Source organism: Balaenoptera physalus (assembly GCF_965194825.1).
Source record: "Balaenoptera physalus genome assembly, chromosome: 11".
Lineage (NCBI taxonomy): Eukaryota > Metazoa > Chordata > Mammalia > Artiodactyla > Balaenopteridae > Balaenoptera > Balaenoptera physalus.
The window spans coordinates 70,043,402-70,068,721 of NC_138896.1; the positions used below are offsets into that span (position 1 = coordinate 70,043,402).

Consider the following 25,320-nt stretch of genomic DNA (forward strand, 5'->3'; position numbering starts at 1 on the left):
TTTATTTTTTGGCTGCACTGGGTCTTCCTTGCTGTGCGCGGGCTTTCTCTAGTTGCAGCGAGCAGGGGCTACTCTCCGTTGTGGTGCGTGAGCTTCTCATTGCAGTGGCTTCTCTTGTTGCGGAGCACAAGCTCTAGAGCGCAGGCTCAGTAGTTGTGGTGCACGGGCTTAGTTGCTCTGCAGCATGTGGGATCTTCCCGGACCAGGGCTCGAACCCATGTCCCCTGCATTGGCAGGCGGACTCTTAACCACTGCGCCACCAGGGAAGTCCCTTAAGGACAGATTTTGACCCTATAAACTGAGATTCTATCAGGTAAAATGATTCAGAAGTATTAATTGATAAGTACTCAAAATACAAAATATAATCAAAATATAATTATTCCAAATGATACCAGTAAAGACCCAAGGAGTCTGAATAGATAAATATAGCTGCCCAGCAGATTTCTGGATGAATTACTGAGAAGACACACAGAAAGAGGAAGAATACAATACATGATTCAGTATTGCAAACAGCTTAATCTACACATATCATAAACCAGATTCAATGCTAACTGTCAAAGCAGAACTGTCAGAATAGTATCACGAAGCTGAGAGAAAAATGTATACCTTAGAAATATTTTCATCTCTAGGTATTTGGATACAAGATGGGAAATATGTGCAACATCAAAAATTTTGTAGAAATTTATCTCCTCACCTAACTCCTGTCCCAAAGCCTGAAATTTGATTAAATCCAGAACACTTTTCAACACTGACATATAACCAGACAATACTGAATCAGAAGTCAGTACCAAAGAAGTATTAGCAACAAAGATGACCAAATACTGCTTAACAAATTAAAAAGCATACTCTAAAGATAAAATATAAATAATTCTTAAAGTTCTACTTTAACTTTGATAAAATAAACCATAAAACAAAACATATCTAACCGGGCTCTATTCTATGATCACCAATTTATCTGGAAAGTTAAGTTTTCAAGGAAGTTTCTAAGGGCCAACGCCCAGAAGGAAGCATCCTCAAGAGGCAAGTTACTGTGCATGTAGGAGGTTAACACATATGTGCTGGTAACCCTGATTCTGAGTAGAAACAGTTTCTGGAAGGCTGAAGAGGACAGATGGATAAATTGGAATTTTCCCAACCCACTAAGCCAAACACCAGATACTGTAACGAATCCCAAATTTAATTTCTTTCTGACCCACTCTCCTAATCTAATCGATTGGCAAATTCTGTTGGCTCTGAATTTTTTATATATGTATGTACATGTGTATGTGTATCTGTACGTATGAGTTTATATATATGTGTGTGTGTATGTATATATATATATAAAAATAAAATCTGATCATTTCTTACATCTCTCCTTCTACTATTCCAGTATAAGTGGCCATATTCTCTTGCCTAGATTATTCAACAGTCTTTTAACTGATCTCCCTACTTCTGCCCTTGACTCCCACAATCTCTTCACCCAGAGCAATCAGAGTGATTCTCTTAAAATACGTCAAATCATGCCAGTCTGCTGTAACTGCTCCAGTGGATCTTCACATTATTTACACTAACAGCCCAAATCCTCACAAAGCCCTGACCATCTTGTTCCTACCCAAGGCCTTGACCTCATTTCCTACTACAGGTATACCTCAGAGATATTGTGGGTTCAGTTTCAGAACATGCAATAAAGTGAATATTGCAATAAAAAGTGAATCACATGAATATTTTGGTTTCACAGCACATATAAAAGTTATGCTTCACTATACTGTACTCTATTAAGTGTGCAGTAACATTAGGTCTAAAAAACAATGTACATACCTTAATTTAAAAATGCTTTACTGCTTAAAAATGCTGACCATCCTCTGAGCCTTCAGAGAGTCATGATCTGTCTGCTGGTGGAGGGTCTGGCCTCGATGTTGATGGCTGCTGACTGGGTGGCTGTGGCAATTTCTTAAAATAAGACAATGAAGCTTTTGCCACATTGACTGACTCTTCCTTTCACCATTTCTCTAGAGTATGTGATGCTATTTGATAGCATTTTACCCACAGTAGAACTGCTTTCAAAATTGGAGTCAATCTTCTTAAACTTGCCTCTGCTTTATCAACTAAATATATGTAATATTCTAAATCCTCTGATATCATTTCAACAATCTTCACAGCCTCCTTACCAGGCGTAGATTCCATCTCAAGAAACTACTTTCTTTTTTGCTCATCTGTAAGAAGTAACTCTTCATCCATTCAAGTTTTATCATGAGACTGCAGCAGTTCAGTCACATCTTCAGGCTCTGCTTCTAATTTTAGTTCACTTGCTATTCCTACCACATCTGCAATTACTTCCACCACTGAAGTCTTCAACCCCTCCAAGTTATCAATTAGAGTTGGAATCAACTATATCTTCTGGATAACTTGCTGCAGTTTCTACATGAGCACTTGCTGCTTCACCTTGCACTTTAATGTTGCAGAGATGGCTTCTTTCCTCCAACCTCATGAACCAACCTCTGCTAAGCTTCAAACTTTTCTTCTGCAGCTTCCTCCCCCATCTCAGCCTTCATAGAACTGAAGAGAGTTAGGGAACTGGTTCTGGATTAGGCTTTGGCTTAAGGGAATGTTGTGGCTGGTATGATCTTCTATCCAGACCCCTAAAACTCTCTTCATATATATCAGCAATAAGGCTGATAAGACTATTTTGCTTTCTTATCAATTTCCTTCAAGAACTTTTCCTTTGCATTCACAATTTGGCTAACTGGCACAAGAGGCCGAGCTTTTGGCCTATCTCAGCTTTCAACCTGCTTTCCTCACTAAACGTCATCATTTCTAGGTTTTGATTTAAAGTGAGAGATGTACGACTCTTCCTTTCACTTGATATTTAGAGGCCATCGTAGGGTTATTAATTGGCCTAATTTTAATATTATTTTGTCTCAGGGAGTAGGGAAGCCCAAGGAGAGGGAGAGAGATCGGAAAATGGCCAGTCGGCAGAGCAGGCAGAACACAACATTTACCGATTAAGCTCGCTGGCTTATATGGGCTCAGTTCATGACACCCCAAAACAATTACAATAGTAATGTCAAAGATCACTGATCACAGCTCACCGTAACAAATATAATAATAATGAAAAAGTCTGAAATAGTGCAAAAATTATCAACTTGTGACACAGAGACATGAAGTAAGCAAATGCTGTTGGAAAAATGGTGCCAACAGACTTAATTTGACACAGGGTTGCCACAAACCTTCAATGTGTAAAAAATGCAGTATCTGCAAAGCACAATAAAATGAGGTGTGCCTGTACTGTCACCTTAACTCATTTAGAAAAGGAAGGGCTTCACAATTATATCACACATTTTGAATGACAAACATTTCATATCCTGATTTTGAAAAAAAAAATGTAAAAGCTAGATCAAAATACTAATTTTGAGAACAACTGTCAACAGGATGAAACATGTTATCTTCAGAGTGATCAAGAGGTTAAACACCCAAATCTAAAATAGAAAAATGCTAATATTTTGGAGGGTAAAATTTCTTTCACCCTCAGTGAAACTACATTCATGAAGAATTTATCTGACAAGATCACAGTTGTGTAAGGCTTATCATGGAGACACTCTAAAGGATTCAATTAATGTGTAGTAAAGCTGTGGTTTCTTTAGCATGAAAAGTCTGGCTACAAATGCTGGTTGTGAGATAACTTCTAAACTGAAATGGCATTACCCAGCTTGATCATTCCCTGTATTTACTAGATATGGCTCCAGACAAATTTTATGTTTCTAAAATGCAAAGATATATTTAAAGGATAACAATTTATCAACAGGAAGGAATATTACACATACTGAAAATAATTCCCAAAGGAAATGCGAAAAACATCTTAACAATATCACTGCAAAACAAAAACAGAAACCACAAAAAACAAAACCTAAACAAACAAAAACCAAAAACACCCAAAATTGCAACATTCATTTGGAGATATAGTGTTTGAAACTCAAACTGTCAAAAAGTAGAGGGAAAATAAGAAAGTCTGTTGGAGATTGGCTCTACCTACAAGGGACTTGAAATTACACAAAAGCTAATTTCTCAAACATAAATCCAGTCTAGAAATATCTTTAAAATGTGACTTCTAATGGGAATTTTAAGAGAGGGTCCAATATGTTATAGAGGGGAAAACATAATTGTTCTGCTCCCACTTCTAAAGGGAAAAAAACAGCTATTACTTTATATCTGAGTCACTTCACTTATGTGAACAATTTATAGTGTAAGCACTCAATTTTTTGAGATGTAATTTAGTGTAACTTTTTAAGAATAGGTCACTCTAATGTCACAAGACCACTATAAAGCACATGGCCTCAGTTAAAACTGAGCTTTTATGTCTAATAAGCAGCTGTGGCAAAAAATTAAAGTCACCTTCTGATAACACATCTGCTCCAAATTTCAAAGATACTGCATATGTACACACACTCACAAATTTATATTATACCATATCACATACTACTTCACTGTCAAGGTTATTATACCTTATTATAGGTTATTATACCTCAGCTCATGTTGGTATGGTTGATATTTGATTTGAACAACACAGGCCTCAACATAGACCAGATATATGAGCCAGACACCAGATAGATGACCTTGACCAGCTGTAATTCACAGCCCACTAATGTCAATACTCTCAGTATTAAGGTAACTAAGAACTATAATTAAACCTTCAAGGTATATGGTGCTTTAAATTTATCATTACTAATATCCATTATCTCATACAAACCTCAACCACTCTGAGGCATTCTGCTCATTTAATAAATGAGAAAACTAAAACTGAAGAATCTAAGTGCCTGTCTCCAGGACACACAGTAAGTGACAGACTAGGACTTAAAATACACACGCTACCAACATGCTCTATGCTTCTCATTACCCAGAGTTGAACATCATCTCTGATCAACTAATCTCATAAAGAAGGGAAGGATAGTCTGAACCATCTTAGTCCATTTATCAACTACTCTTGCACACGAAAAGCAGATTAGGGAGTCAATAAATGACTCCTTGGTAGGAACAGACTGAAAACTCGAAATAAAATTGTAATAATACTTGAGTCTTAAGGCTATGACTAAACCCTAGAGAAATCTTTTACTCACTGGGATGGAAAAAATTAATTCTATTTTAAAAGAACAACCATAAGATCACTGAGCTCTCTACTAAAGAGTCTTTAATTCTGTAGGAGGCAGAATTATGCATAACAAGCACCACCACCAACAAAAATAAAAAGCTACTAAGAAAATTGATAGCCAATAACCAATAATGCCCATTTTCTTACCTGCTGTATTTAGCCCTATAACATTAGTTTTAAGCCAAACATGAAAGGAAAAACACACACAAAAAAAACTAAGTATAAGAATGTTCAGTGCAGTATTATTTATAATTATGAAAAAGAACTTTCAATTTAAACAACTACCCCAGGAAAATGGATAAACAGCGACCTTATAAGCAAATGTGGTATTATACAGACGTTAAAATGTGTATGTGTATGTATGCATATATATATATACACACACACATAAAAATACAGAGTAATTTGGAAAAATGGTTAAGAATCACGTTACACAGAAAAACATGGGATAAAAAAACTTCCAAGTCTTCAAAATTACAAATTCATAAAATATATAAACATGTGGTTAAAGAGATCATAAAAAGTGAAGGCAGTTAATACAGTTAAGGTTTTCAGAATTAAAGCAGGACACTGTCACGGCCTTTTGAACAAATTTTGATACAGCTTCATAACAAAAATACAAACAGAAGTAAAAATTACTTCTGTTACTTCAATACTAAGTAATGTGTACAGGAAACATCTCTGGGAGTCTCCGCCATCCACAATAATTCACCTTTAAGGGGTGACGAGGAATGATGGGAGAGACATAGGAATGTGGTGAAGACGATGCCTTAAAGAGTCTTTTTTTTTTTAATGTATTGGTTTTATAAAAAAGAAAAGAAATCTGATTAAAAACCACAAAAATACACTTCAAAAGTTATTCTCTCTCTCTCGCTGATCACTTGCTTTTGGGGAAGCCAGCTGGCATGTTGTAAGCAGCGCTACTGAGAGTGGTAAGGAACCAAGGACAGCTAACAACCATGTGAGTGAGCTTGAAAGTAAACCTTCCATCCCCTGTCTAATCTTCAGATGACTACAACCCTGCTTAATAGCTTGACTATAATTTCATGACTCTGAGCCAGAACCACCCAGCCAAACTGCTTCTGAATTTCTGACCCATAGAAACGATGAGATAATAATTACTTACTGTTTTAAACTGCTAAGTAATTTGTGACACAACAGATAACTAGTATATATAAAATTAGCCAATATGTAAAAGTGGTCAATGGCAGGACTTCCCCCTCACATCAGATTTAACATCCCATAAACAGACAGTAAAACAGACAAGAGAATTTCCAAAATTAGTTACCTGTACAATTGGTGGAGTTGTCTGTGAATAGGGTGATGTCACACCATAGACAGTTGGACAAGCCTGTCCTTGATAATATATGGTTGCTTGAGACTGTGCAGGAGAGTACTGCTGCTGTACACTCACGGACTGTTGGTTTGAATCCCAAACAGCATAATTCTGTCCCTGGACTGGGCCTGGGGCTGGCACTGGCAAGACGGTGACACTGGAGTCTTGGTGTACCACACCATCACTTTGGGCCACATACTGTGAACTGGAAACTTCCACAGGGGCTGCCACATGTGGCACCACTGGCACAGGTGGAGGGGCAGCAAGGGGTTCTGTAGAATGTCCCACCAAGGGCTGAGAATGATCATAAGGAGCAGGAGAACACACAGGATCCATGCTGGGTGTGGGGAGGAGCACCTTTCCAGCATTAGGATTGCTGGGATCCACATAGGCCTGCATGGGATAACCTGGTGGGTAGCCAGCAAAGGGGTGATGAGGGGCATTGTAGCCAAGAGAGTCATAGGGCAGTGGAGATGTCATTCCCAGGTTCTGCATCTGCTGCTGTTGTTTTTGAGCCTCCCGCTGAGCTACCTCCTGCTCAAACAACTTTCGACGCTCCTCTGTAGAAAGTTTATTGCGATCTTTAATTCGTACTTTCTTTTTAGAAGTTGGTGTATCATATCTAGAAAGAAAACAATTAGAGCACCACAAAAAGTTTTTCCCTAAATCAGAGACATAACCAAAGCACTAATAAATGTTATGTCACTCGATACTAAACCATTAACCACACCAACTCCAATTTGGCACTGGTTGAAAATCACACTCAAAATTACTTAAGGAGTTTTGCAGATAGGAGAGAACCTCAAGGAAATAGACACTTAGATGAAAATAATAACTTTATCCTTATCCTCAGCTTCTAGAACTTCAAATTAAAGATACATGTAGTATCCTAAATAGATTCTTCTTTATAGTTAAGTTCTGTAGTTCTGTAACTACAAATTCTGAAATTAAAACAAAAACCCAAATACACTAATAAAAGCTACAGAATTTGATGTATGTCTGACCACACCCATTAATATCAACACAGGTTAGGTAAGTGAAAAATAAGCATGTACACATAAAAAGTATGGGGAGTTATATTCACATACTCTTCTTTGTGCAGTACCAAGTATAATATCATATTGCTAAACCTAATACCCTGTGATAGTTTTGACAACTATCCCCAGTATGCCCCCAAGAAACCATCAGCTCTAACATTCACAAGAGAACTGAGGACTTAAAAGATTCTTTTGTGAAGTTCTATGGATTGAATCGAACTTTTGAGAAAGGCTCTTGGCAAAAATGAAAAATGACAACTAATTTCAAGATGTTTCATTGCAAAGAAACATCTAATAACAGATTCCTGGATAAGGGTACAACATTTATCCAAACAACAAAAAATATATGGTCTAAAAACCTCTTAGTTGAAAACATCCTTTAAAGTGTTAGTGGGGTGGTAGTACCCTTAGCTGCCTGGCAGAAACAAATGCAAACAGTCTATAGAAGAGAGCACCTTAAATCCAGGCCTCAATGAATTCCTACAGATTAAGTTCTAAGGAACAGGAGTTCATTAGAAAATAAAATTAATCTTGTCATTTGTGACAACATGGATGGACCTAGAGGGTATTATGCTGAGAAAAATAAGACAAAGAAAGATAAATACTGTATGATTTCACTTGTATGTGGAATCTAAAAAACAAAACAAATGAACAAACAAAACAAACAGAGTTACAGATACAGAGAACAAACAGCTGGTTGCCAGAGGGGAGACGGGAAGAAAGAAACAGGTGAGAGAGATTAAGAGGTACAAAAATTCAGTTGCAAAATAAATGAATCACACGGTATGAAATGTACAGTATGGGGAATATAGTAAAAAACTATGTAATATCTTTGAAAGGTGACATACCGTAACTAGACTTATTACGGTGATCATTTTGCTATAGAAATATCAAATTACTATGCTGTGTAACTGTGTAACAGGAACTAACAGTGCTGTAGGTCGATTATAGTTCAAAAAAATTCACAGAAACAAACTCATAGAAGATAAACATGTACTAGGGATATAATGTACCACATGATACATATATAATGAACACTGCTGTATGTTCTATATGAAAGTTAAGAGAGTAAATCCTAAGACTTCTCATCACAAGGAAAGGTATTTTCCCCTATTTCTATAATTTTGTATCTACATGAGATGATGGATGTTCACTAAACTTACTGTGATGATCATTTCATGATGTAAGTCAAATCATATGCTTAACATCTTAAACTTATACTGTGCTGTATGTCAATTATATCTCACTGAAAGCAAAAAAAAAAAGTATATAATTATAAAATTATAAAATACCCCCCCCACCCCACACACACACAAGTGAGAGGAAGAGACACACAAAGACTGCTGATACTGGAATTATCACACACAAAATATTAGAGATGTTTAATATGTTTAATAAGATAAAAGAGGCTATTAAAAATATGCCTAAGAAACAGGACCATAAAATACTATCAGGCAGATTTGAATAAGAACCCCATGAAGCATCTAGAAAGGAAAAAGAATGAAAATTAAAACTCAATTATCATATAAAATTGAAATTGCACATACCTGGCAAAATTCTACTTAAATATCCAAGAGAAACTTTTGCACATGTACACCAAAATAAGATAACAGCACTATACATAACAGAAAAAGCTTTATAACAAAACATTATACAGTAATAAAAATGAATAAACTGACACTGTTATGAATAAATCTTAGTAAATAAATATCAAGTCAAAACAAAGTACTGTCAAATTAAATGCAAAATAATAGCCTTTTCATACAGTTAAAACTAACATATTTTTAAGAGATATATATTAGATGACATAAAACTATATTTTAAAAAAGGCAGGCCCGGGTATAATGAACACAGAATCCAACAGATACTACTTGTTATCACAAGTAGTAAAGACAGGGGACGGTACAGAAATAAGTGACATAGCAAGATTTATATAATTGTTAAGATCCTGACTTTTGTGCTGGGACCTCCAGGGCTCATTACATTATAATAAATGTATGGAGAAAAGGTCCATGGATAGAAATAAATGTCATGAACCAAGAAATAACCTAATATTCAATTCAATTCAGTGCCCATAAGAGCCATGGTATGGTTAAGCAAGAGATTAGATCTGAAGAGAATTAGTAACTTGGAAGATGATCTTCAAATTTAAAAAGTTCGATGAATTTCAACCAGGTTGAAAAAAAAAAGAAATCCTCATATAAACACAGGGTAGCGATAATGCAGAACACCAAATACAAAGATAACTTCTTAAAAGCAGGTCAAGAGAAAAGCCAGGTTACTTAACAAAGAATAGCAACCAACAAGTTTCATAAAATCAATAAGGAAAGTCAGAAGAATGAAGAATAACAGCTTCAAAGTGTTGAGAAAAACTGTCAACCCAAAAGAACTTCCTTTCAAAAATGAGAATAAATGTTCACAAAAAGACTTGTTCATAGCCAGTAATATTCACAATAGTCATCTGGAAACAATCCAAACGCCTATCAACTAATGAATTTATAAACAAACTATAGTATACCTATAAAATGGACTACTACTAAGCACTAAAAAAGAACTGAGACACATAATAACATGGATGGATATCTCAAATATAATATGCTAAGTGAAAGAAGACAGAATATATTTTATAGTATATGATACCATATATATGACATTGTGGAAAAGACAAAACCAAGTCAGAAAGGAGATCAGTGGTGGCCAGGGACTAGGAGTAGAAGAAGGGGACGCACTACAAAGGGGTAAGAGATAATTTCATGAGGTGATGAAATGTTCTATTGGGTTGGCCCAAAAGTTCGTTTGGATTTTTCTGTAAGATGTTATGGAAGAACCCGAATGAACTTTCGGGCCAACCCAATATATAACCTCTGTGGTTGTAGTTACATAACTGTATGCATCTGACAAAACTCAATGAGTAATACACTTAAAATCATGAATTTTACTGTAAGCAATTTATACTTGCTGGTTAAATAAAGCTGATTTTTAAAATTGAGCGTGAGCAATGCAAACAAAATATGAAAAAGACTTTTTAGACAAAAACTGAAATATTATGAAGAGAAACTCACTAAAAGAAACCATTTAGGGACTTCCCTGGTGGCGCAGTGGTTAAGAATCTGCCTGCCAATGCAGGGGACACGGGTTCGATCCCTGGTCTGGGAAGATCCCACATGCCAGGGAGCAACTAAGCCCAAGCACCACAACTACTGAGCCTGAGCTTTAGAGCCTGCAAGCCACAACTACTGAAGCCCACGCACCTAGAGCTGGTGCTCCTCAACAAGAGAAGCCACCTCAATGAGAAGCCCGCACACCGCAACGAAGAGTAGCCCCCTCTTGCCGCAACTAGAGAAAGCCCGCATACAGCAACGAAGACCCAACGTAGCCAAAAATAAACAAATAAACAATTTTTAAAAAAGAAACCATTTACAGGGGTCTGAGATAAGAAAGAAAAGAAACTAGTAAATGTAAACAAACTAAAAAAATCAGTTGGTCTACATAAAAAAATTAACAATAACTGATGGGAGGAGGGAGAAGGAATTATAATACTGGACAATAATACCATGTAAACTGGGAAGGCTGAATGGTCAGAGTTGTTCAGAATATTGGTTAGCTTTAAATTTTATTAAATTGAAACAACCAGTTAAAGAATTAAAGAATTGTCACAAAAGATTAAAAAACAAAAACAAAAACAAAAACACCCAATCAGCTATAAGCTACTTATTAGACACAGAAAAGTTGAAAGTAAAAGGAAGGAAGAGCCTTCCTGGGACAGGCCTTCCCCCATATCCTATGCTTTAGCTCCTCTCTGAAGTACCTAGACAACAGTATTTGATGCACATTTCCTGAGCTGTTTTACAGATGTGAAAACCCCCACCAAATGGAAGATGTTAACTACTTAAAGACCAGGAGCACATAGCCCCAGGCCTCCTTAAGCCTAAGAACTGATAATATTAACCCCTGTGACACCACCCTGTTACCTCACCATCAGCCAATCACAGAACAGTGCACAAGCTGATCACTTACCCTGTGACCCCCCCCTCCCTCACCTGGCTTTTAAAAATGCTTTGCGGAAACCCTTCAGGGAGCTTGGGGTTTTTTTTAGAGCATGAGCCACCCATCTTCTTGCATGGCCCCGTGATAAACCTTTCCCTGCTCCAAAAAATAAAAAATAAAATAAAATAAAAGGAAGAAAGATATACCAGTTAAATCCTACTAAAAGGAAGATAAGCATATTTCTATGAATATCAAGCAAAAGAGACTATAAAGCAAGCTTCAATAAAATTCTAAGAACTGTTATCATACAGATCAATTAATGACAAATTGAAAATTTAACAAAAAGAAATTTAAACACATTGTATATCCTAATAGTATTTAGAACTAGATTATGATGAAGCTGCATTAACAAGAGTAGTTCAAGCAGTCTTACAGTTCTTAAACACTTCTATTAGAAGAGAAAAATTAATGAGCTAAGAATCCCAATTGTTCCAGTTAAGAAATTAAAAAAACAATATAACAAGCCTAAAAAAGTGGAAGGAAACAAAATATGAGTAGAAATCAATTACCAAGATAAAAAATGCTATCATTCTGTGATTTGCATTGGAGGTATTGCTAGCAAAGTAACATGAACAAGGCATAAGAACTAGAAAGGAAAACCAAAACAAATTCATATGATATGGACTGTTGACAATGACAAAAAAAGGAGACAGTGGGGCAAAAAAAAATCCTATACTCTTGAAATTAATACAAGTTTTGTATGGTTAACAAACATAGGATCAATATACAAAGGTGAATTGCATATCGAAACACCAAAACCAAAATGAATATGTAACAGAAGTTAGGGTTCTCAGAAATAAATACACCAAAAGATACACAAGTTTTTCTGGAGAAAACTATAAACAAAGACATTAATGAAAAACTTTATCTTCATTAAAAGTACTAAAGAAGACCTAACTAGACAGAGAATATTCAAATACTCAAAGCAGATTTTAAGGAAGAATAAATCTGAGAAAAGATCAAGTAGGGATTTGCCCTACTTGCTATCAAGACTTAAATATAAGATAGTCATAGGAGCCCAGAAACAGATCCTCCCATATGTGAAAACCTGTTGGAAAGAGGCAGCACTGCAGATCAGTGGGGAAAGGAGGGGCTTTCAAGTAGTAAATGATGCTGGGACAACTGGGTGTTCACTTAGAAAAGAATGAAACCAGATTCCTACCTTAAAATATATACAAAAATTAATTCCCAATGGCTTAAGGACTTAAATCTTGCTAAAAAAAGAAAAAGTGTATACACACACACACACACACACACACACAAAGTCATCTCAAGAATTGGGAAGATTTTCTTAAAACACTGTAAACACTAACCATAAAGGAAACATACAATATATATGATATATTCAATTACACCACAATTAATAAATTCTGTGTATTGAAAGATACAGAAAGAGTCAAAACACAAGTCATAAACTGGGAAAAAATACTTGCAGAATTATATTTAGAATATAAAAAAAGAACCCCTAGAGCTTAAAAAGACAAAATTTAATGAACACCACATATAAAATGACACTTCACAGAAGAGTAAACAGAAATGGTCAATAAACATATGGCAAAATGTTCAATCTATTTAGTAATTAGAGGAATGTAAATTAAAATCATGATGAATTACTATTATATACCCAGAGAACCCAAAATTAAAAATTCTGACAACTGCATTACATGACTGCTATATCGCAATTTTTTTTGAAGTATATTTAATTTAAAAAGAACTTCTCGGGAACAAATGTTTTCTAGTACCCAGCAGGTGATTATGTGGCCTGTTTTTCTACCAGCAACACAAGACAGCCTCTGACACAGGGATCAAACAACATTTTGAACTGGTATGGTGTAAGATTCACTAGAAAACATAGGGTTATCTCCCATCAACCCCCATTCCCCTTTAAAGAACAAATCTCTGGCTCCTCAAATAGCATTTAAACGTTATGAAGTAGAAGCCATTCGAGTACCAAAAATCTATTAGTCTTCACAGCTATTATTACTGTCAAAAGAGGCTCTCAGTAGTTATGAGTAGAGTTTCCTTTTATACTCACTCACAAAAGAATACATTTATTACAAAAGCACTTGTTGCCCCGAATCAGAAGTGTATCACTTGGGTACTTTTTGACTTGCTCAGAAAAGAGAGTAACTCACATAGGCCACTTACCTGTCATCTGGCCTTTTTGTTCCCCGCTCATAGGCAGAAGAAGGTGGTGAGAGGGAGCCCCTTCGTTTCCTTTTCTCTTTATTTTGAGTTTGTTTGTCTGGGTCTCTCTCTCTTGACCTGTTAGGAGTCTTTGGGGCAACTGTTTGATCTCTGAAGCCAACAGCATCCCTTCCTCGTTCGGTTACTAAGGGAAAAGGGTTTTTTAAAAAAATTTACTTGGTAGATTTTTCTCCATCATGAGAGTATACCAACTGTATAATAAAATTTCTATCCAACAAACAGATCTATGGACTCCTCCTTCATATACCCAGTCCCGAATGTGGACAAGACACAAGGTCTTATATGCTTGTGTGCTCTACTTCCTAAAAGTCTCTTCCATGAATGCCCTTTTCTACCTTTTTCCACCAAAGTCTCAGTCCAAGCTTTCATCATTTCTAACAAGTTCTGTGGAACACATGCATGCAAGATGTTCCTGATACCTTTAGTAAGGCAGTCTGCTTGTCAGTTCAAAATGTAAAAGCCTTCCACTGCCCTTATAACTCTGCATATTTACAATTGGTAGAAAAACAGCCTGGCATGCTAAACATAAAAACCTCAATAGAAAAATCTCTTTAATTAAAAAAAAAAATTAGACAACTTTTTATGAACTACAATTTCAAAAGAAAAATATTTCAAACACAGGTGAATCAGGTGGTAACTCAGGAAGTTACCAAACCAGAGAGCTACATCTTCAAAAAAAGAACGCCAGCTTCCTATTCAAAGATGGAAGCTGGCGGCTTCCCTGGTGGCGCAGTGGTTAAGAATCTGCCTGCCAATGCAAGGGACACGGGTTTAAGCCCTGGTCCGGGAGGATCCCACATGCCGCGGAGCAACTAAGCCCGTGCGCCACAACTACTGAGCCTGCGCTCTAGAACTCGCAAGCCACAACTACTGAAGCCTGTGTACCTAGAGCCTGTGCTCCGCAACAAGAGAAGCCACCGCAGTGAGAAGCCCGCGCACTGCAATGAAGAGTAGCCCCTGCTCACCACAACTAGAGAAAGCCCGTGCGCAGCAACAAAGACCCAACGCAGCCAAAAATAAAATTAAAAAAAAAAAAAAAAAAAAAAGATGGAAGCTAACCTTCTTCACTCAGTCTCTTTACCTAGAATGGTTCTCACCCAGTTCCATTGCCATTGCTCCCAAAAGCTGCCCTAAGTACTACTTTTCACTGATCACACCACCTAGTCTTTCATTTTCCTAAGTAGTCTAGATCCCACCAATGAACATTTCAATATAAATTGACTGGTATTATATGCTGTTGCCTTGTGTGTGTTAGTACTGCTACCTACTAATCATATTGCTCTCTTCATAAGGAGAGAATTTCTTATAAAATATCTCTCATAGCGCAAAGCGGATTCTCAATAAACACTGTTTTTTCTTTTCTCATCTCAGAAAAATGTGCTATCAGTTGTTTTTTCCCCAGCAGTAGGATTAGGTTTACATATACCATTCTCACAGTTCTTTTAGCTGGCCAAAAACTCCATTTATTTACAAAAAAGTTACTAATCTACAGCCATGTATGAGTATTTGTCAGTGAGAAGCTAACAGAACTAACTCATCTAATACCACATGCTGGCAGAAAATACTATACAATTAAAACAACTGTTCAGCTCAGAAGGTATTAGCACAACATCCTTTTGTGAAGTATTATTATCTAGTTTCATCTGGATCTGCCCATGACTACTCTATTTCCTCCCTCAAACCCAGGTTCCTTACCCTGGTGTTAATTTCCTTAAAATGTGGCTATTTCTTCACTATATACTGGTAAAACAAGAAAAGGAATCATACCAACAGTATATTCTGACTCTGCATCTTAGAATATGTGAGGCAGAGAAATCATCTTATATAGTCAGGCTGATTTTCTCATATTTTAAAACGAGGATAAAGCTAGACTGCAGGGCTTCCTTGGTGGCGCAGTGGTTGAGAATCTGCCTGCCAATGCAGGGGGCACGGGTTCGAGCCCTGGCCCGGGAAGATCCCACATGCCGTGGAGCAACTAGGCCCGTGAGCCACAACTACTGAGCCTGTGCGTCTGGAGCCTGTGCTCCGCAACAAGAGAGGTCGTGACAGTGAGAGGCCTGCGCACCGCGATGAAGAGTGGCCCCCGCTTGCCGCAACTAGAGAAAGCCCTCGCACAGAAACGAAGACCCAACACAGCCAAAAATAAATAAATTAATTAATTAATTAAAAAATAAAAATAAAAAATAAAAAAAAGAAACTGCCAGTGTTTAAAACAAACAAAACCCTCTGCCTTTATTTAAAAAAAAAAAAAAAAAAAGCTAGACTGCATATTTCCCAAAGTATTTCACAATCCTTATGAATTTTAAAAGTTCTAGGCTTTTTAACTGCTTGACATTGAGGAGTAACATAGGAAGTCAGGTTTGCATTATAAGCATTTCTCTAATCTAAAAGCCTGAGACTGAGATGGAGGCGGGGGTTCCCCACATGTGAGGATGAGACTGAAGTTGGCACACAAAAGGCTGCTCCCTGAAAAGATTATAACTGTCCACTACAGACCATGTCCTGCTTCTCTCAGAGGGCCATACCAGACTAGATATTTACAAAATAATGGTGGCAGGGTGGGGTGGGGGGACCTTCATAGGTATTGAAACTTTGCCTGTCTTGCTAATGTTTTCAACTCAGTGGGCCCAGAGAAGCTAGCCTCTGATGATCAACTCTATAGTGGTGTTGCTGATATTGCCAACCAGTACTACTCAACCCAGCTTTCTTTCTTATGGGAAGAATTCTTTGCAGCCCTAAGTAGGATGTCTGGCTATGAAGAGACTAAACCAGTAGAACTAAAAATATCCAAAAGATACAAAAGTGATGTAAAGGATACTTTACAGAGCTTTAACCAATAAGATGATTTAACCAATAAGATTTAAGATTACAAAAAGTTCTTCATGCCAAAAATAAAGAAAAAGACCAAAAACATGATCACACTGGCTCCTTTACTCTATTTATATTGGGTCACTGCTGGAGGGGCACAAGAGACTAACAAGAGCCATCATACTTTATACCATTGCTTTAATCTCTAAAGTATGTTGGAAACATAGCTAAGTGGTAAAGCCCAGAAACCATACTGCAATGGTTTCCCTATTATCTGTTCTGTAATAATGATTCTTAACCTTGTGAGGGGTCACTGATTCCTTGAGAATCTGATGAAAGTTTTGAATTTTCCCCAGTAAAATGAATGTATACCAAGGATTTTGCATATAAACATCTACAGGTAAAAACTTACACACACCTAAGGAGTATAGGTTTAAGAATGTCTGCTCTAGAGGAAGAAATGAATGGAAGAAAAGCTACTAAAAGGCCATGACTTCAAGGAAAGAAACAACACAGGGAGTATAAAGGGACATCTCCTTTGACAAAAATTCACTAAGAATAAATAAAAATGCACAGATCCACCTCCTAGAGCAATGGAAATAAAAATAAAAATTAACAAATGGGACCTAATTCAACTTAAAAGCTTTTGCACAGCAAAGGAAACTACAAACAAGACAAAAAGACAACCCTCAGAATGGGAGAAAATATTTGCAAATGAAGTGATAGACAAGGGATTAATCTCCAAAATATACAAACAGCTTGTGCAGCTCAGTATCAAAAAAACAAACAACCCAAACAAAACATGGGTGGAAAATCTAAATAGACATTTCTCCAAAGAAGACATACAGATGGCCAAAAAGCACATGAAAAGATGCTCAACATCACTAATTACGAGAAAAATGGAAATCAAAACTACAATGAGGTATCACCTTACACTGGTCAGAATGGCCATCATCAAAAAATGTACAAACAATAAATGCTGCAGAGGGTGTGGAGAAAAGGGAACCCTGCTACACTGTTGGTGGAAATGTAAACTGGTATAGCCCCTATGGAGAACAGTACTATGGAGGTTCCTTAAAAAACTAAAAATAGAGCTACCATATGATCCAGCAATCCCACTCATAGGCATATATCCGGAGACAACCGTAATTCGAAAAGATACTTGCACCCCAATGTTCACTGCAGTACTATTTACAAGAGCCAGGACAGGGAAGCAACCTAAATGTCCACCGACAGAGGAATGGATAAAGAAGATATGGTACATATATACAATGGAATATTACTCAGCCATAAAAAAGAATGAAATAATGCCATTTGCAGTAACATGATGGACCTAGAGTTTGTCATACTGAGTGAAGTTAAGTCAGAGAAAGACAAATATCATATGATATCACTTATGTGTGGAATCTAAAAAAATGGTACAAATGAACTTATTTGCAAAACAGAGAGAAAGTCACATATGTAGAAAATAAACTTATGGTTACCAGGGGGGAAGGTGGGGAAGGATAAATTGAGAAATTGGGATTGACATATACACACTACTATACATAAAACAGATAACTAGTAAGGACCTACTGTATAGCACAGGGAACTCTACTCAATGCTCTGTAATGGCCTATACGTAAAAAGAATCTAAAAAAGAGTGGATATATGTATATGTATAACTGATTCACTCTGCAGTACACCTGAAACTAACACAACATTGTAAATCAACTATACTCCAATAAAATTTTTTTAAAAACCCATGTTTTCAAACTTATACCAAATATTTCATTTACCTAATGACATATTCTCTGGTTTCAAAAACAAAATAAAGTTCTTATCAGTTACATCTGCATATTTCTAAAAGAATATCTGTAAAGCCATATGCACAAAGTATCTCTGAATACCTACTTGTGCTCTCCTTTTCAGTTTGACTTTTCTTTGGAATTCGATATACCTCCTGCAAAAAATAAACCAAAAGAAGAGTTATCAGTGTGGAATGGAAGTGGTGATTGCTTTGAAGCTGAGTGATTTCACATGGCAACAAAGAAATGGGGAGGAACAATCTGGTATTTAATTTTTCTCCGAAATTTTACTTATGTTTGGCTTTAAATAAAAATAGAGCATGGTCCCTTAAAAAACAAGTAAAAACATATAGCACAAATACATATTTATTTCTAAACGTCTACCAGGCTTGTATGACCTCATTAGCCAAGTAGCAGACTAAGTAACTAAGACATTTTATTTCTGGCAGGAATACACCTCCTGATGATCTTAATTTCTATATGCCTTCTGCATATAAAATGAAGTCATCTATAGTTCCTTTACTGAGAGTATTCATATGAACAAGTCAAACATCTCACTTGCCATCCCTACTTAAGGGGAGAAAAGGTTAGTAATAACTCAGCTATATAAACACACTTCAGAAAAATTACATGTGTAAAGACAATTCCTGCTATTCAGCGTATTTTTCTATAAATACAAAATCAACTTGGCTAATTGCCAAATGTAATCTACTTTTATACTGCTGTTATTTTAAAAAAGGAAAGTTTTAGATCATTGTTGCTCTTCAAATACTATCTAATACTTTATCAAAATTGTTCTTGAGAAATATAAACTATGTTTTTAAGCCTTGAGGTACCTTTTCTTGCTGTATGAATCTAAAGCCTAGCAACAATTCTGTTCCCTGACAATCTCTCACTGTTCTAAGTCCATCAAGTAGCTCTTGGGCACATACTTCCTTATCCAGTCACCTTGTTAAGTGGGCAAATGGCAAACCCACACATTCTCAATGGTACATCATACAAAACCCTTCCTTCAGAGTAATCTCATAATATTGACCACACCTATATGACCTGGTAATCCCATTTTATAGGAATTGTACTCCAAGAAAAATCTTTCCACACGATTTTTGGTTCTAGCAGCATTTGTGGAAAACGAAATAACCCACATGTCACACAACTGAGGAAAGTTCAAGATGTAATATTCAGCTGCCATTAAAAATGCCAATGTGGACTTTACAGACGCAGGGCAATCTGTATGAATGCATTATCTTATTTGAATTTCAAAACAACACTATGAGGTTGTTATCTCCATTTTACAAATGGGAAAACTTACTTAAAAAGCTCAGCAACCTGCCCAAGGTTATGATGCACTTTTATCATCTGTACCAGATGACACAGTGGCATTATTCTGGGAAGAAGTACCATTTTTGGGGATTTATCCACAAATGTAGGTAACATCCACCATCCCCCTAGCCTTTTCTAAGTAGAACTTCCACTACAGCTGGGATTCTCAATTCTGGCTGCAGAATTAAACCACTCCAGGCAACTTTTATAGATATACTATCCAAAACAAATTGAATCTAAAATTCTGGGAATGGGTCCCAGGCATCTGTATTTTTTAGAAGTTCCCCAGATGATTCTGATGTCCAGAGAAAGTGGGCATCACTGAACTACTGGCTTCTCTTAACAGCCCTCACTCATTCCTTCCTCACAAGGGAGAATTTGAGAGAAAGAACTATGTATGTCTGTCCTCAGCTCAGAGCCATCTGGGCTCTTTCTCCTCTTGGGCTGCTTCTGCCTGTGGAGAGGATACATTCCAATCTATTCCTCTGAGGGATGCCTGGAGTTGTCTAATTCAATGTCTACCTGTGGGCATGAATCAGGGATAAAGAGAGGAAGGACTTAACACTTTTAGCTCTGACTTCTCTATCCACCTCTTGGAGGGGTTAACAAACTCGGGAAAAAGAACACCACTTATCAGCACCTACCCACATTATAGGGAAAAACAGGTATTCTGCTAATTTTAAAAGTTTGAAAATGACTGTTGCATTAGGTACTCTGTAAACCTAGTCACTCCAAAAGAGTTCATTCATGAAGGGTGCTCAGAACAGATGTATCGAGGGATATCTGAGTCAACTAAGAATTACACAATTTTAACTTATTTAGTTTCTTTTGCAGAAGGTCTCAGCATTACAAGTATTTATTACAAACATTTATAGCAATTTATTACAGACCTCAAGTTTGGGACCCATTCTATGGTGGCGGTTAATATACCAGAGGAAATGCTTCTCAAAGATACATTCTTAATTCCATTCAAAAGTTTAGAGCAACTGCTAACTAGAAAATGTATTCTGCTCACTAAGTTGTACACATGAAACTAATATTGTATGTCAAACATACTTCAATTTAAAAAAAAGGATTCAGGGACTTCCCTGGTGGTCCAATGTGTAAGACTCTGTGCTCCCAATGCAGGGCGCCCGGGTTCGATCCCTGGTTGGGGAACTAGAGCCTGCATGCATGCCGCAACTAAGAAGTTCGCACGCCACAATGAAGATCCAGTGCAGCCAAAATAAATAAGTAAATAAATAAATAATTTAAAAAAATTTTTGAAGTATTCTGATGTTCACAAAATGGCTGATTACTACTGATTAGTGACCAAGAGCTACTGACTATTAGAGTATGCCTAACACTATGGGGAAGTTCTATCAACATGCACCCAAGCACTTGGAATTACTAACTTCCTCCTCTTCATACTGTCAAAGTTGTATACAAAATTTAAGCTGGAAACTAAGATTATCTACTTTGAGGCCCTGAAATGCAACAGAATTTTTCCAAAGTCCCACAACAACAAAAAGTAAGAAGGAAGCAGCACTATAAAGATTACTGTAACATTTCTTAGGATCATTCTGTCTTGTGAATAAATAGCAATAGTGTTAGCCTACATGATATGAAAATCTGTTTGGAATAATGTCACACCCGCATGGCACAGAATCCACTGCTGAAAACGCTATCTGAGTTGCCTTCATTCACACTAATCCTTTATCTAAATGGGAGATTAAAAAAATAAAATTAGAGGATAAGAGTTAGAAGTCCTACATCTCCTAACAGGTAGCCAGAAAGCAGGGAGAGAGAAAACTGAGGGTAAGAAAGTATTTAAAAAAAAAAGAAAAGAAAATTTTTTAGAACTGAAAGACATATTAAGTCACCAGATAGAGAGGACTCAGAGCACCTCCCACAACAAAGGAGTCAAAATGGTATCAAAATAGCAACACTGTAAGCTGGAAAATGATGCAATGACATCTTGAACATTTTGAAGGAAAATTTATTTCCAAATGGTAATTATATGATTTGCCAAACAAGAATAGAATAAAGGTATTTTTCAGAGTTATAAGGTCTCAAAATTTTGTCTACCAGAAGAGAATGTTAAAGACACTCCAATGTGGAGGGTCGAAAACTCAAGATTCTAGATGGTGTGAAATACATCTCATAAATTGTCTACAGTGTACATTGTACCATACTAGGTACAATCATTTATAAGCCCTAACAATAATTCCTGACAGAGTGATGGAAAATCTTTCGAAGGTTACTGTAAATGAATTATCCAGCATTTAGATGATATAGGCATAGATTAATAAATATATGCATATAAATTCGACAACGGGGCATTCAAAATAGATCAAGTGTCCAAGCTCTACTTCTGTGCAAATAACTAGGCGGTCGTGGCTATTTAAAATAACACCTGCAAAAGATCTGAAGATGTCATTCTAACCTGTCATAATTTCAAAAGAAGTTGTCTTCCAACAATACTGTCCCTAACTGAAAAGTTTAGTTATCTAGAAAGTGTTTTTAAAGCAACTGTTATAATTAGCAATAGAAATTTTTTAAATTACAAAAGGGGTATATGTTTTGACTATGGGTTACTTGAAAAATGATGAAGATGTTAACAGAAATGTACACCAAAGATGAAGAATTAGCTCATAAAAACAAGATTATGAGCTCGAGTCTGAAAGGCAAGTGGAGGAGAGAGCCAAGAGAAGCCTGAAGGGACTTCCCTGGTGGTGCAGTGGTTAAAGAGTCCACCTGCCAATTCAGGGGACACCGGTTCAAGCCCTGGTCCGGGAAGACCCCACATGACGCAGAGCAACTAAGCCCATGTGCACAACTACTGAGCCTGCGCTCTAGAGCCCACAAACCACAAGTACTGAGGCCATGTGTCACAACTAGTGAAGCCCGTGTGCCTAGAGCCCGTGCTCTGCAACAAGAGAAGCCACTGCAATGGGAAGCCCGCACACTGTAACAAAGAGTAGTCCCTGCTCACCACAACTAGACAAAGCCCATGCACAGCAACAAAGACCCAATGCAGCCAAAAATAAATAAGTAAACAAATTTATTAAAAAAAAAAAAAGAGAGAGAGAAAGCCGAAAATACAGACCTAAAATTCAGGAAATAGGCTAAAGCAAGAGATCCACAATTTGGGAAAACCTTAAGAAAACAATCGATATATTGTGTTACTGTCAGAGATTGCCAAGAAAGAAGGTACATAGAGAAAAACAAGCTGACTTGAAGGAAAATGAAATTAAAACGTGGAAAGTCTTTATACCTGAATCATATCATAAGTTTTCCATTTCTTAATAAACACCTGCCAGCAATCCCACTTCTGGGTATGTATCCAAACAAAATGAAAAGCAGATCTCAAAGAGATGCCTGACTCCCATGTTCACTGCAGCATTATTCACAGTAGCCAAAATACAGAAACAACCTAAGTGTCCATCAAGAGATGAATGGATAGAGAAGCTATGGTATATGTATACAATGGGTATCATTCAATCAGGAGAAAGAAGGGCACCTTGCCATTTGTGACATGGATAGACCCTGAGGATATTATGCTAAATGAAATAAGACAGAGAAAGACAAACACTGTACAATATCACTTATTATATGTAATCCAAAATAGCTGAACTCATAGAAACAGAGACTAAAACAGGGGTGAAGGGAGGTAGAGTAACAAACTTGGTCAAAAAGTTACAAACTTCCAATTATAAGATGAGTAAGGGGCTTCCCTGGTGGCGCAGTGGTTGAGAATCTACCTGCCAATGCAGGGGACACGGGTTCGAGCCCTGGTCTGGGAAGATCCCGTTGCCGCGGAGCAACTAGGCCCGTGAGCCACAACTACTGAGCCTGCGCGTCTGGAGCCTGTGCTCCGCAACAAGAGAGGCCGCGACAGTGAGAGGCCCGCGCACCGCGATGAAGAGTGGCCCCCGCTTGCCGCAACTAGAGAAAGCCCTCGCACAGAAACGAAGACCCAACACAGCCAAAAATAAATAAATAAATAAATAAAAAGATGAGTAAGTTCCGGGGATCTAATGTACAGCATAGTGATACAGTTAATAATACTGTATTATATACTTGAAAGTTGCCAAGAGAATAGATCTTTAATATTCTCCCCGAAAAAAAGAAATGGTAATAATGCAGGTGTTAGCTAACACTATGGTGGTAACCAGTTTGCAATATATATGTGTATCAAATCAACACGTGTACACGTTAAACTTACACAATGTTAAATGTCAGTTATATCACAATAAAGCTGGGGAGAAAAGAAAGGAATGTAGATACTAACACAAAGCACCATTTTAACTCAAGAAATATTATACAGCTATGAGTTCGATGTTTTTGTCTTTATTGTATGTGAATCATGATTCCCCAAAAGCAGTTAGATTATATTTAAAGTACAGTAAATAGATTCTGAGTAAATGGATTCTCTTATGGAAAAAAAAGTTTACTTTTAATTATACGGTTTTTATACTACCCATTTTTAGTTAAAAAAACAAACGACACTTGAAAAAGTTACCTACTGCTAATAGGTCACACTAAATGGGTCTAAACTGGGATGTTTTCTTCCAACAGTCTCAAAAAGTACTCATTGGAAGTTTGCTGGCAAAGTACTCCAGCACATTTTTAACACATCTCAAATGATACAGAATAGACTCAAATAGAATAGACTCAAATAGGATAGACTGTAGAAAAAAACAGGATTAAAACCAAATTACAAAACAATACTTTTTCTGGGAAGTGTAAAAATTTAACACTGATGTAGACTGTTCTTTAGCTAAACAAGACTTTGAGAACAAAATAATTTACAATGAGAGTATAATTTTTTACCTTTTATTATATACAGATCAGATTATATATTCTGTAATAACAGATTTACTTTTTACAATTAAGACTATTTTTCCTTGTTATTAGCAAGTACAGATAAAATTGTGTAGTGTATGTGTCAAACAAATCTTTATTCCTAAATGACAGCAAGACTAAGAACAAAAAAGAGAAAGAGACTCTGAGCAAGGTGCCATTTTTACAGCTGGAAGAGGAGATAAAAAGCAGCAGGAAGGGACAAAAAGAAAATGTGAAAGCAAAGTTATGCGATATGGAGGCTAGAAGTTAAAGTGCCAACTTCAGGTAAAAGGAATTCTAGGAGAGAAGGAACTTTTTTGAGAAATAATGAAGATGAGTTTTCCAGAATTAAAGAAACATAAAATACCTTTGATTAAAAAGGCAAAGAGCATCAAATAAGAAACAAAAAGACTATGACCTAGCAATTCTGCATCTGCGTTTATCCATCCGTCCCCCACCCAATTTCATACTGGCTCATATAACTATATGTAGAAAATGATATCCATACAATGGAGTATTATTCAGCTATAAAGTGTAATTAACTACTGATACATAGTACAACATGGATAAAGCCTGAAAACACTATGCTAAGTAAAAGCAGCCAGACACAAAAAGCCACAGATTTCATGATTCCATTTATCCTCATTATTCAGAGATTCTGTATCTGCAAATTCACCAACTCACTAACATTTATTTGTAATCCCAAAATCAATACATGAGACAAAACTTCACCAACTCTTCCCCCCAAAAGATGAGTCAATTGTTGATATTTTTTGGTATACTTTTTCCAAATAATTAACTGATAACATGATGCAACATTCTTTT

General features: G+C 36.6%; 1 protein-coding gene across 7 annotated transcripts in view; it reads right to left on the bottom strand.

The window, feature by feature from the left end:
* Positions 1-25,320, bottom strand: part of SETD2 (SET domain containing 2, histone lysine methyltransferase) — a 118,240-nt gene that overhangs the window by 15,772 nt on the left and 77,148 nt on the right. For 4 of the 7 annotated variants that reach the window (XM_082411905.1, XM_082411903.1, XM_082411904.1 and 1 more), the window contains exons 13-15: positions 18,452-18,500; positions 13,691-13,874; positions 6,411-7,080 (exon numbers count right to left, since the gene is read on the bottom strand). In XM_082411905.1, the coding sequence (XP_082268031.1) occupies positions 6,411-7,080; positions 13,691-13,874; positions 18,452-18,500 (903 nt within the window). Of the gene's footprint in view, positions 1-6,410; positions 7,081-8,872; positions 8,980-13,690; positions 13,875-18,451; positions 18,501-25,320 lie in introns of those variants that run through there. The other 3 variants (XM_082411907.1, XR_014250514.1, XR_014250515.1) reach the window with 3 other exon arrangements.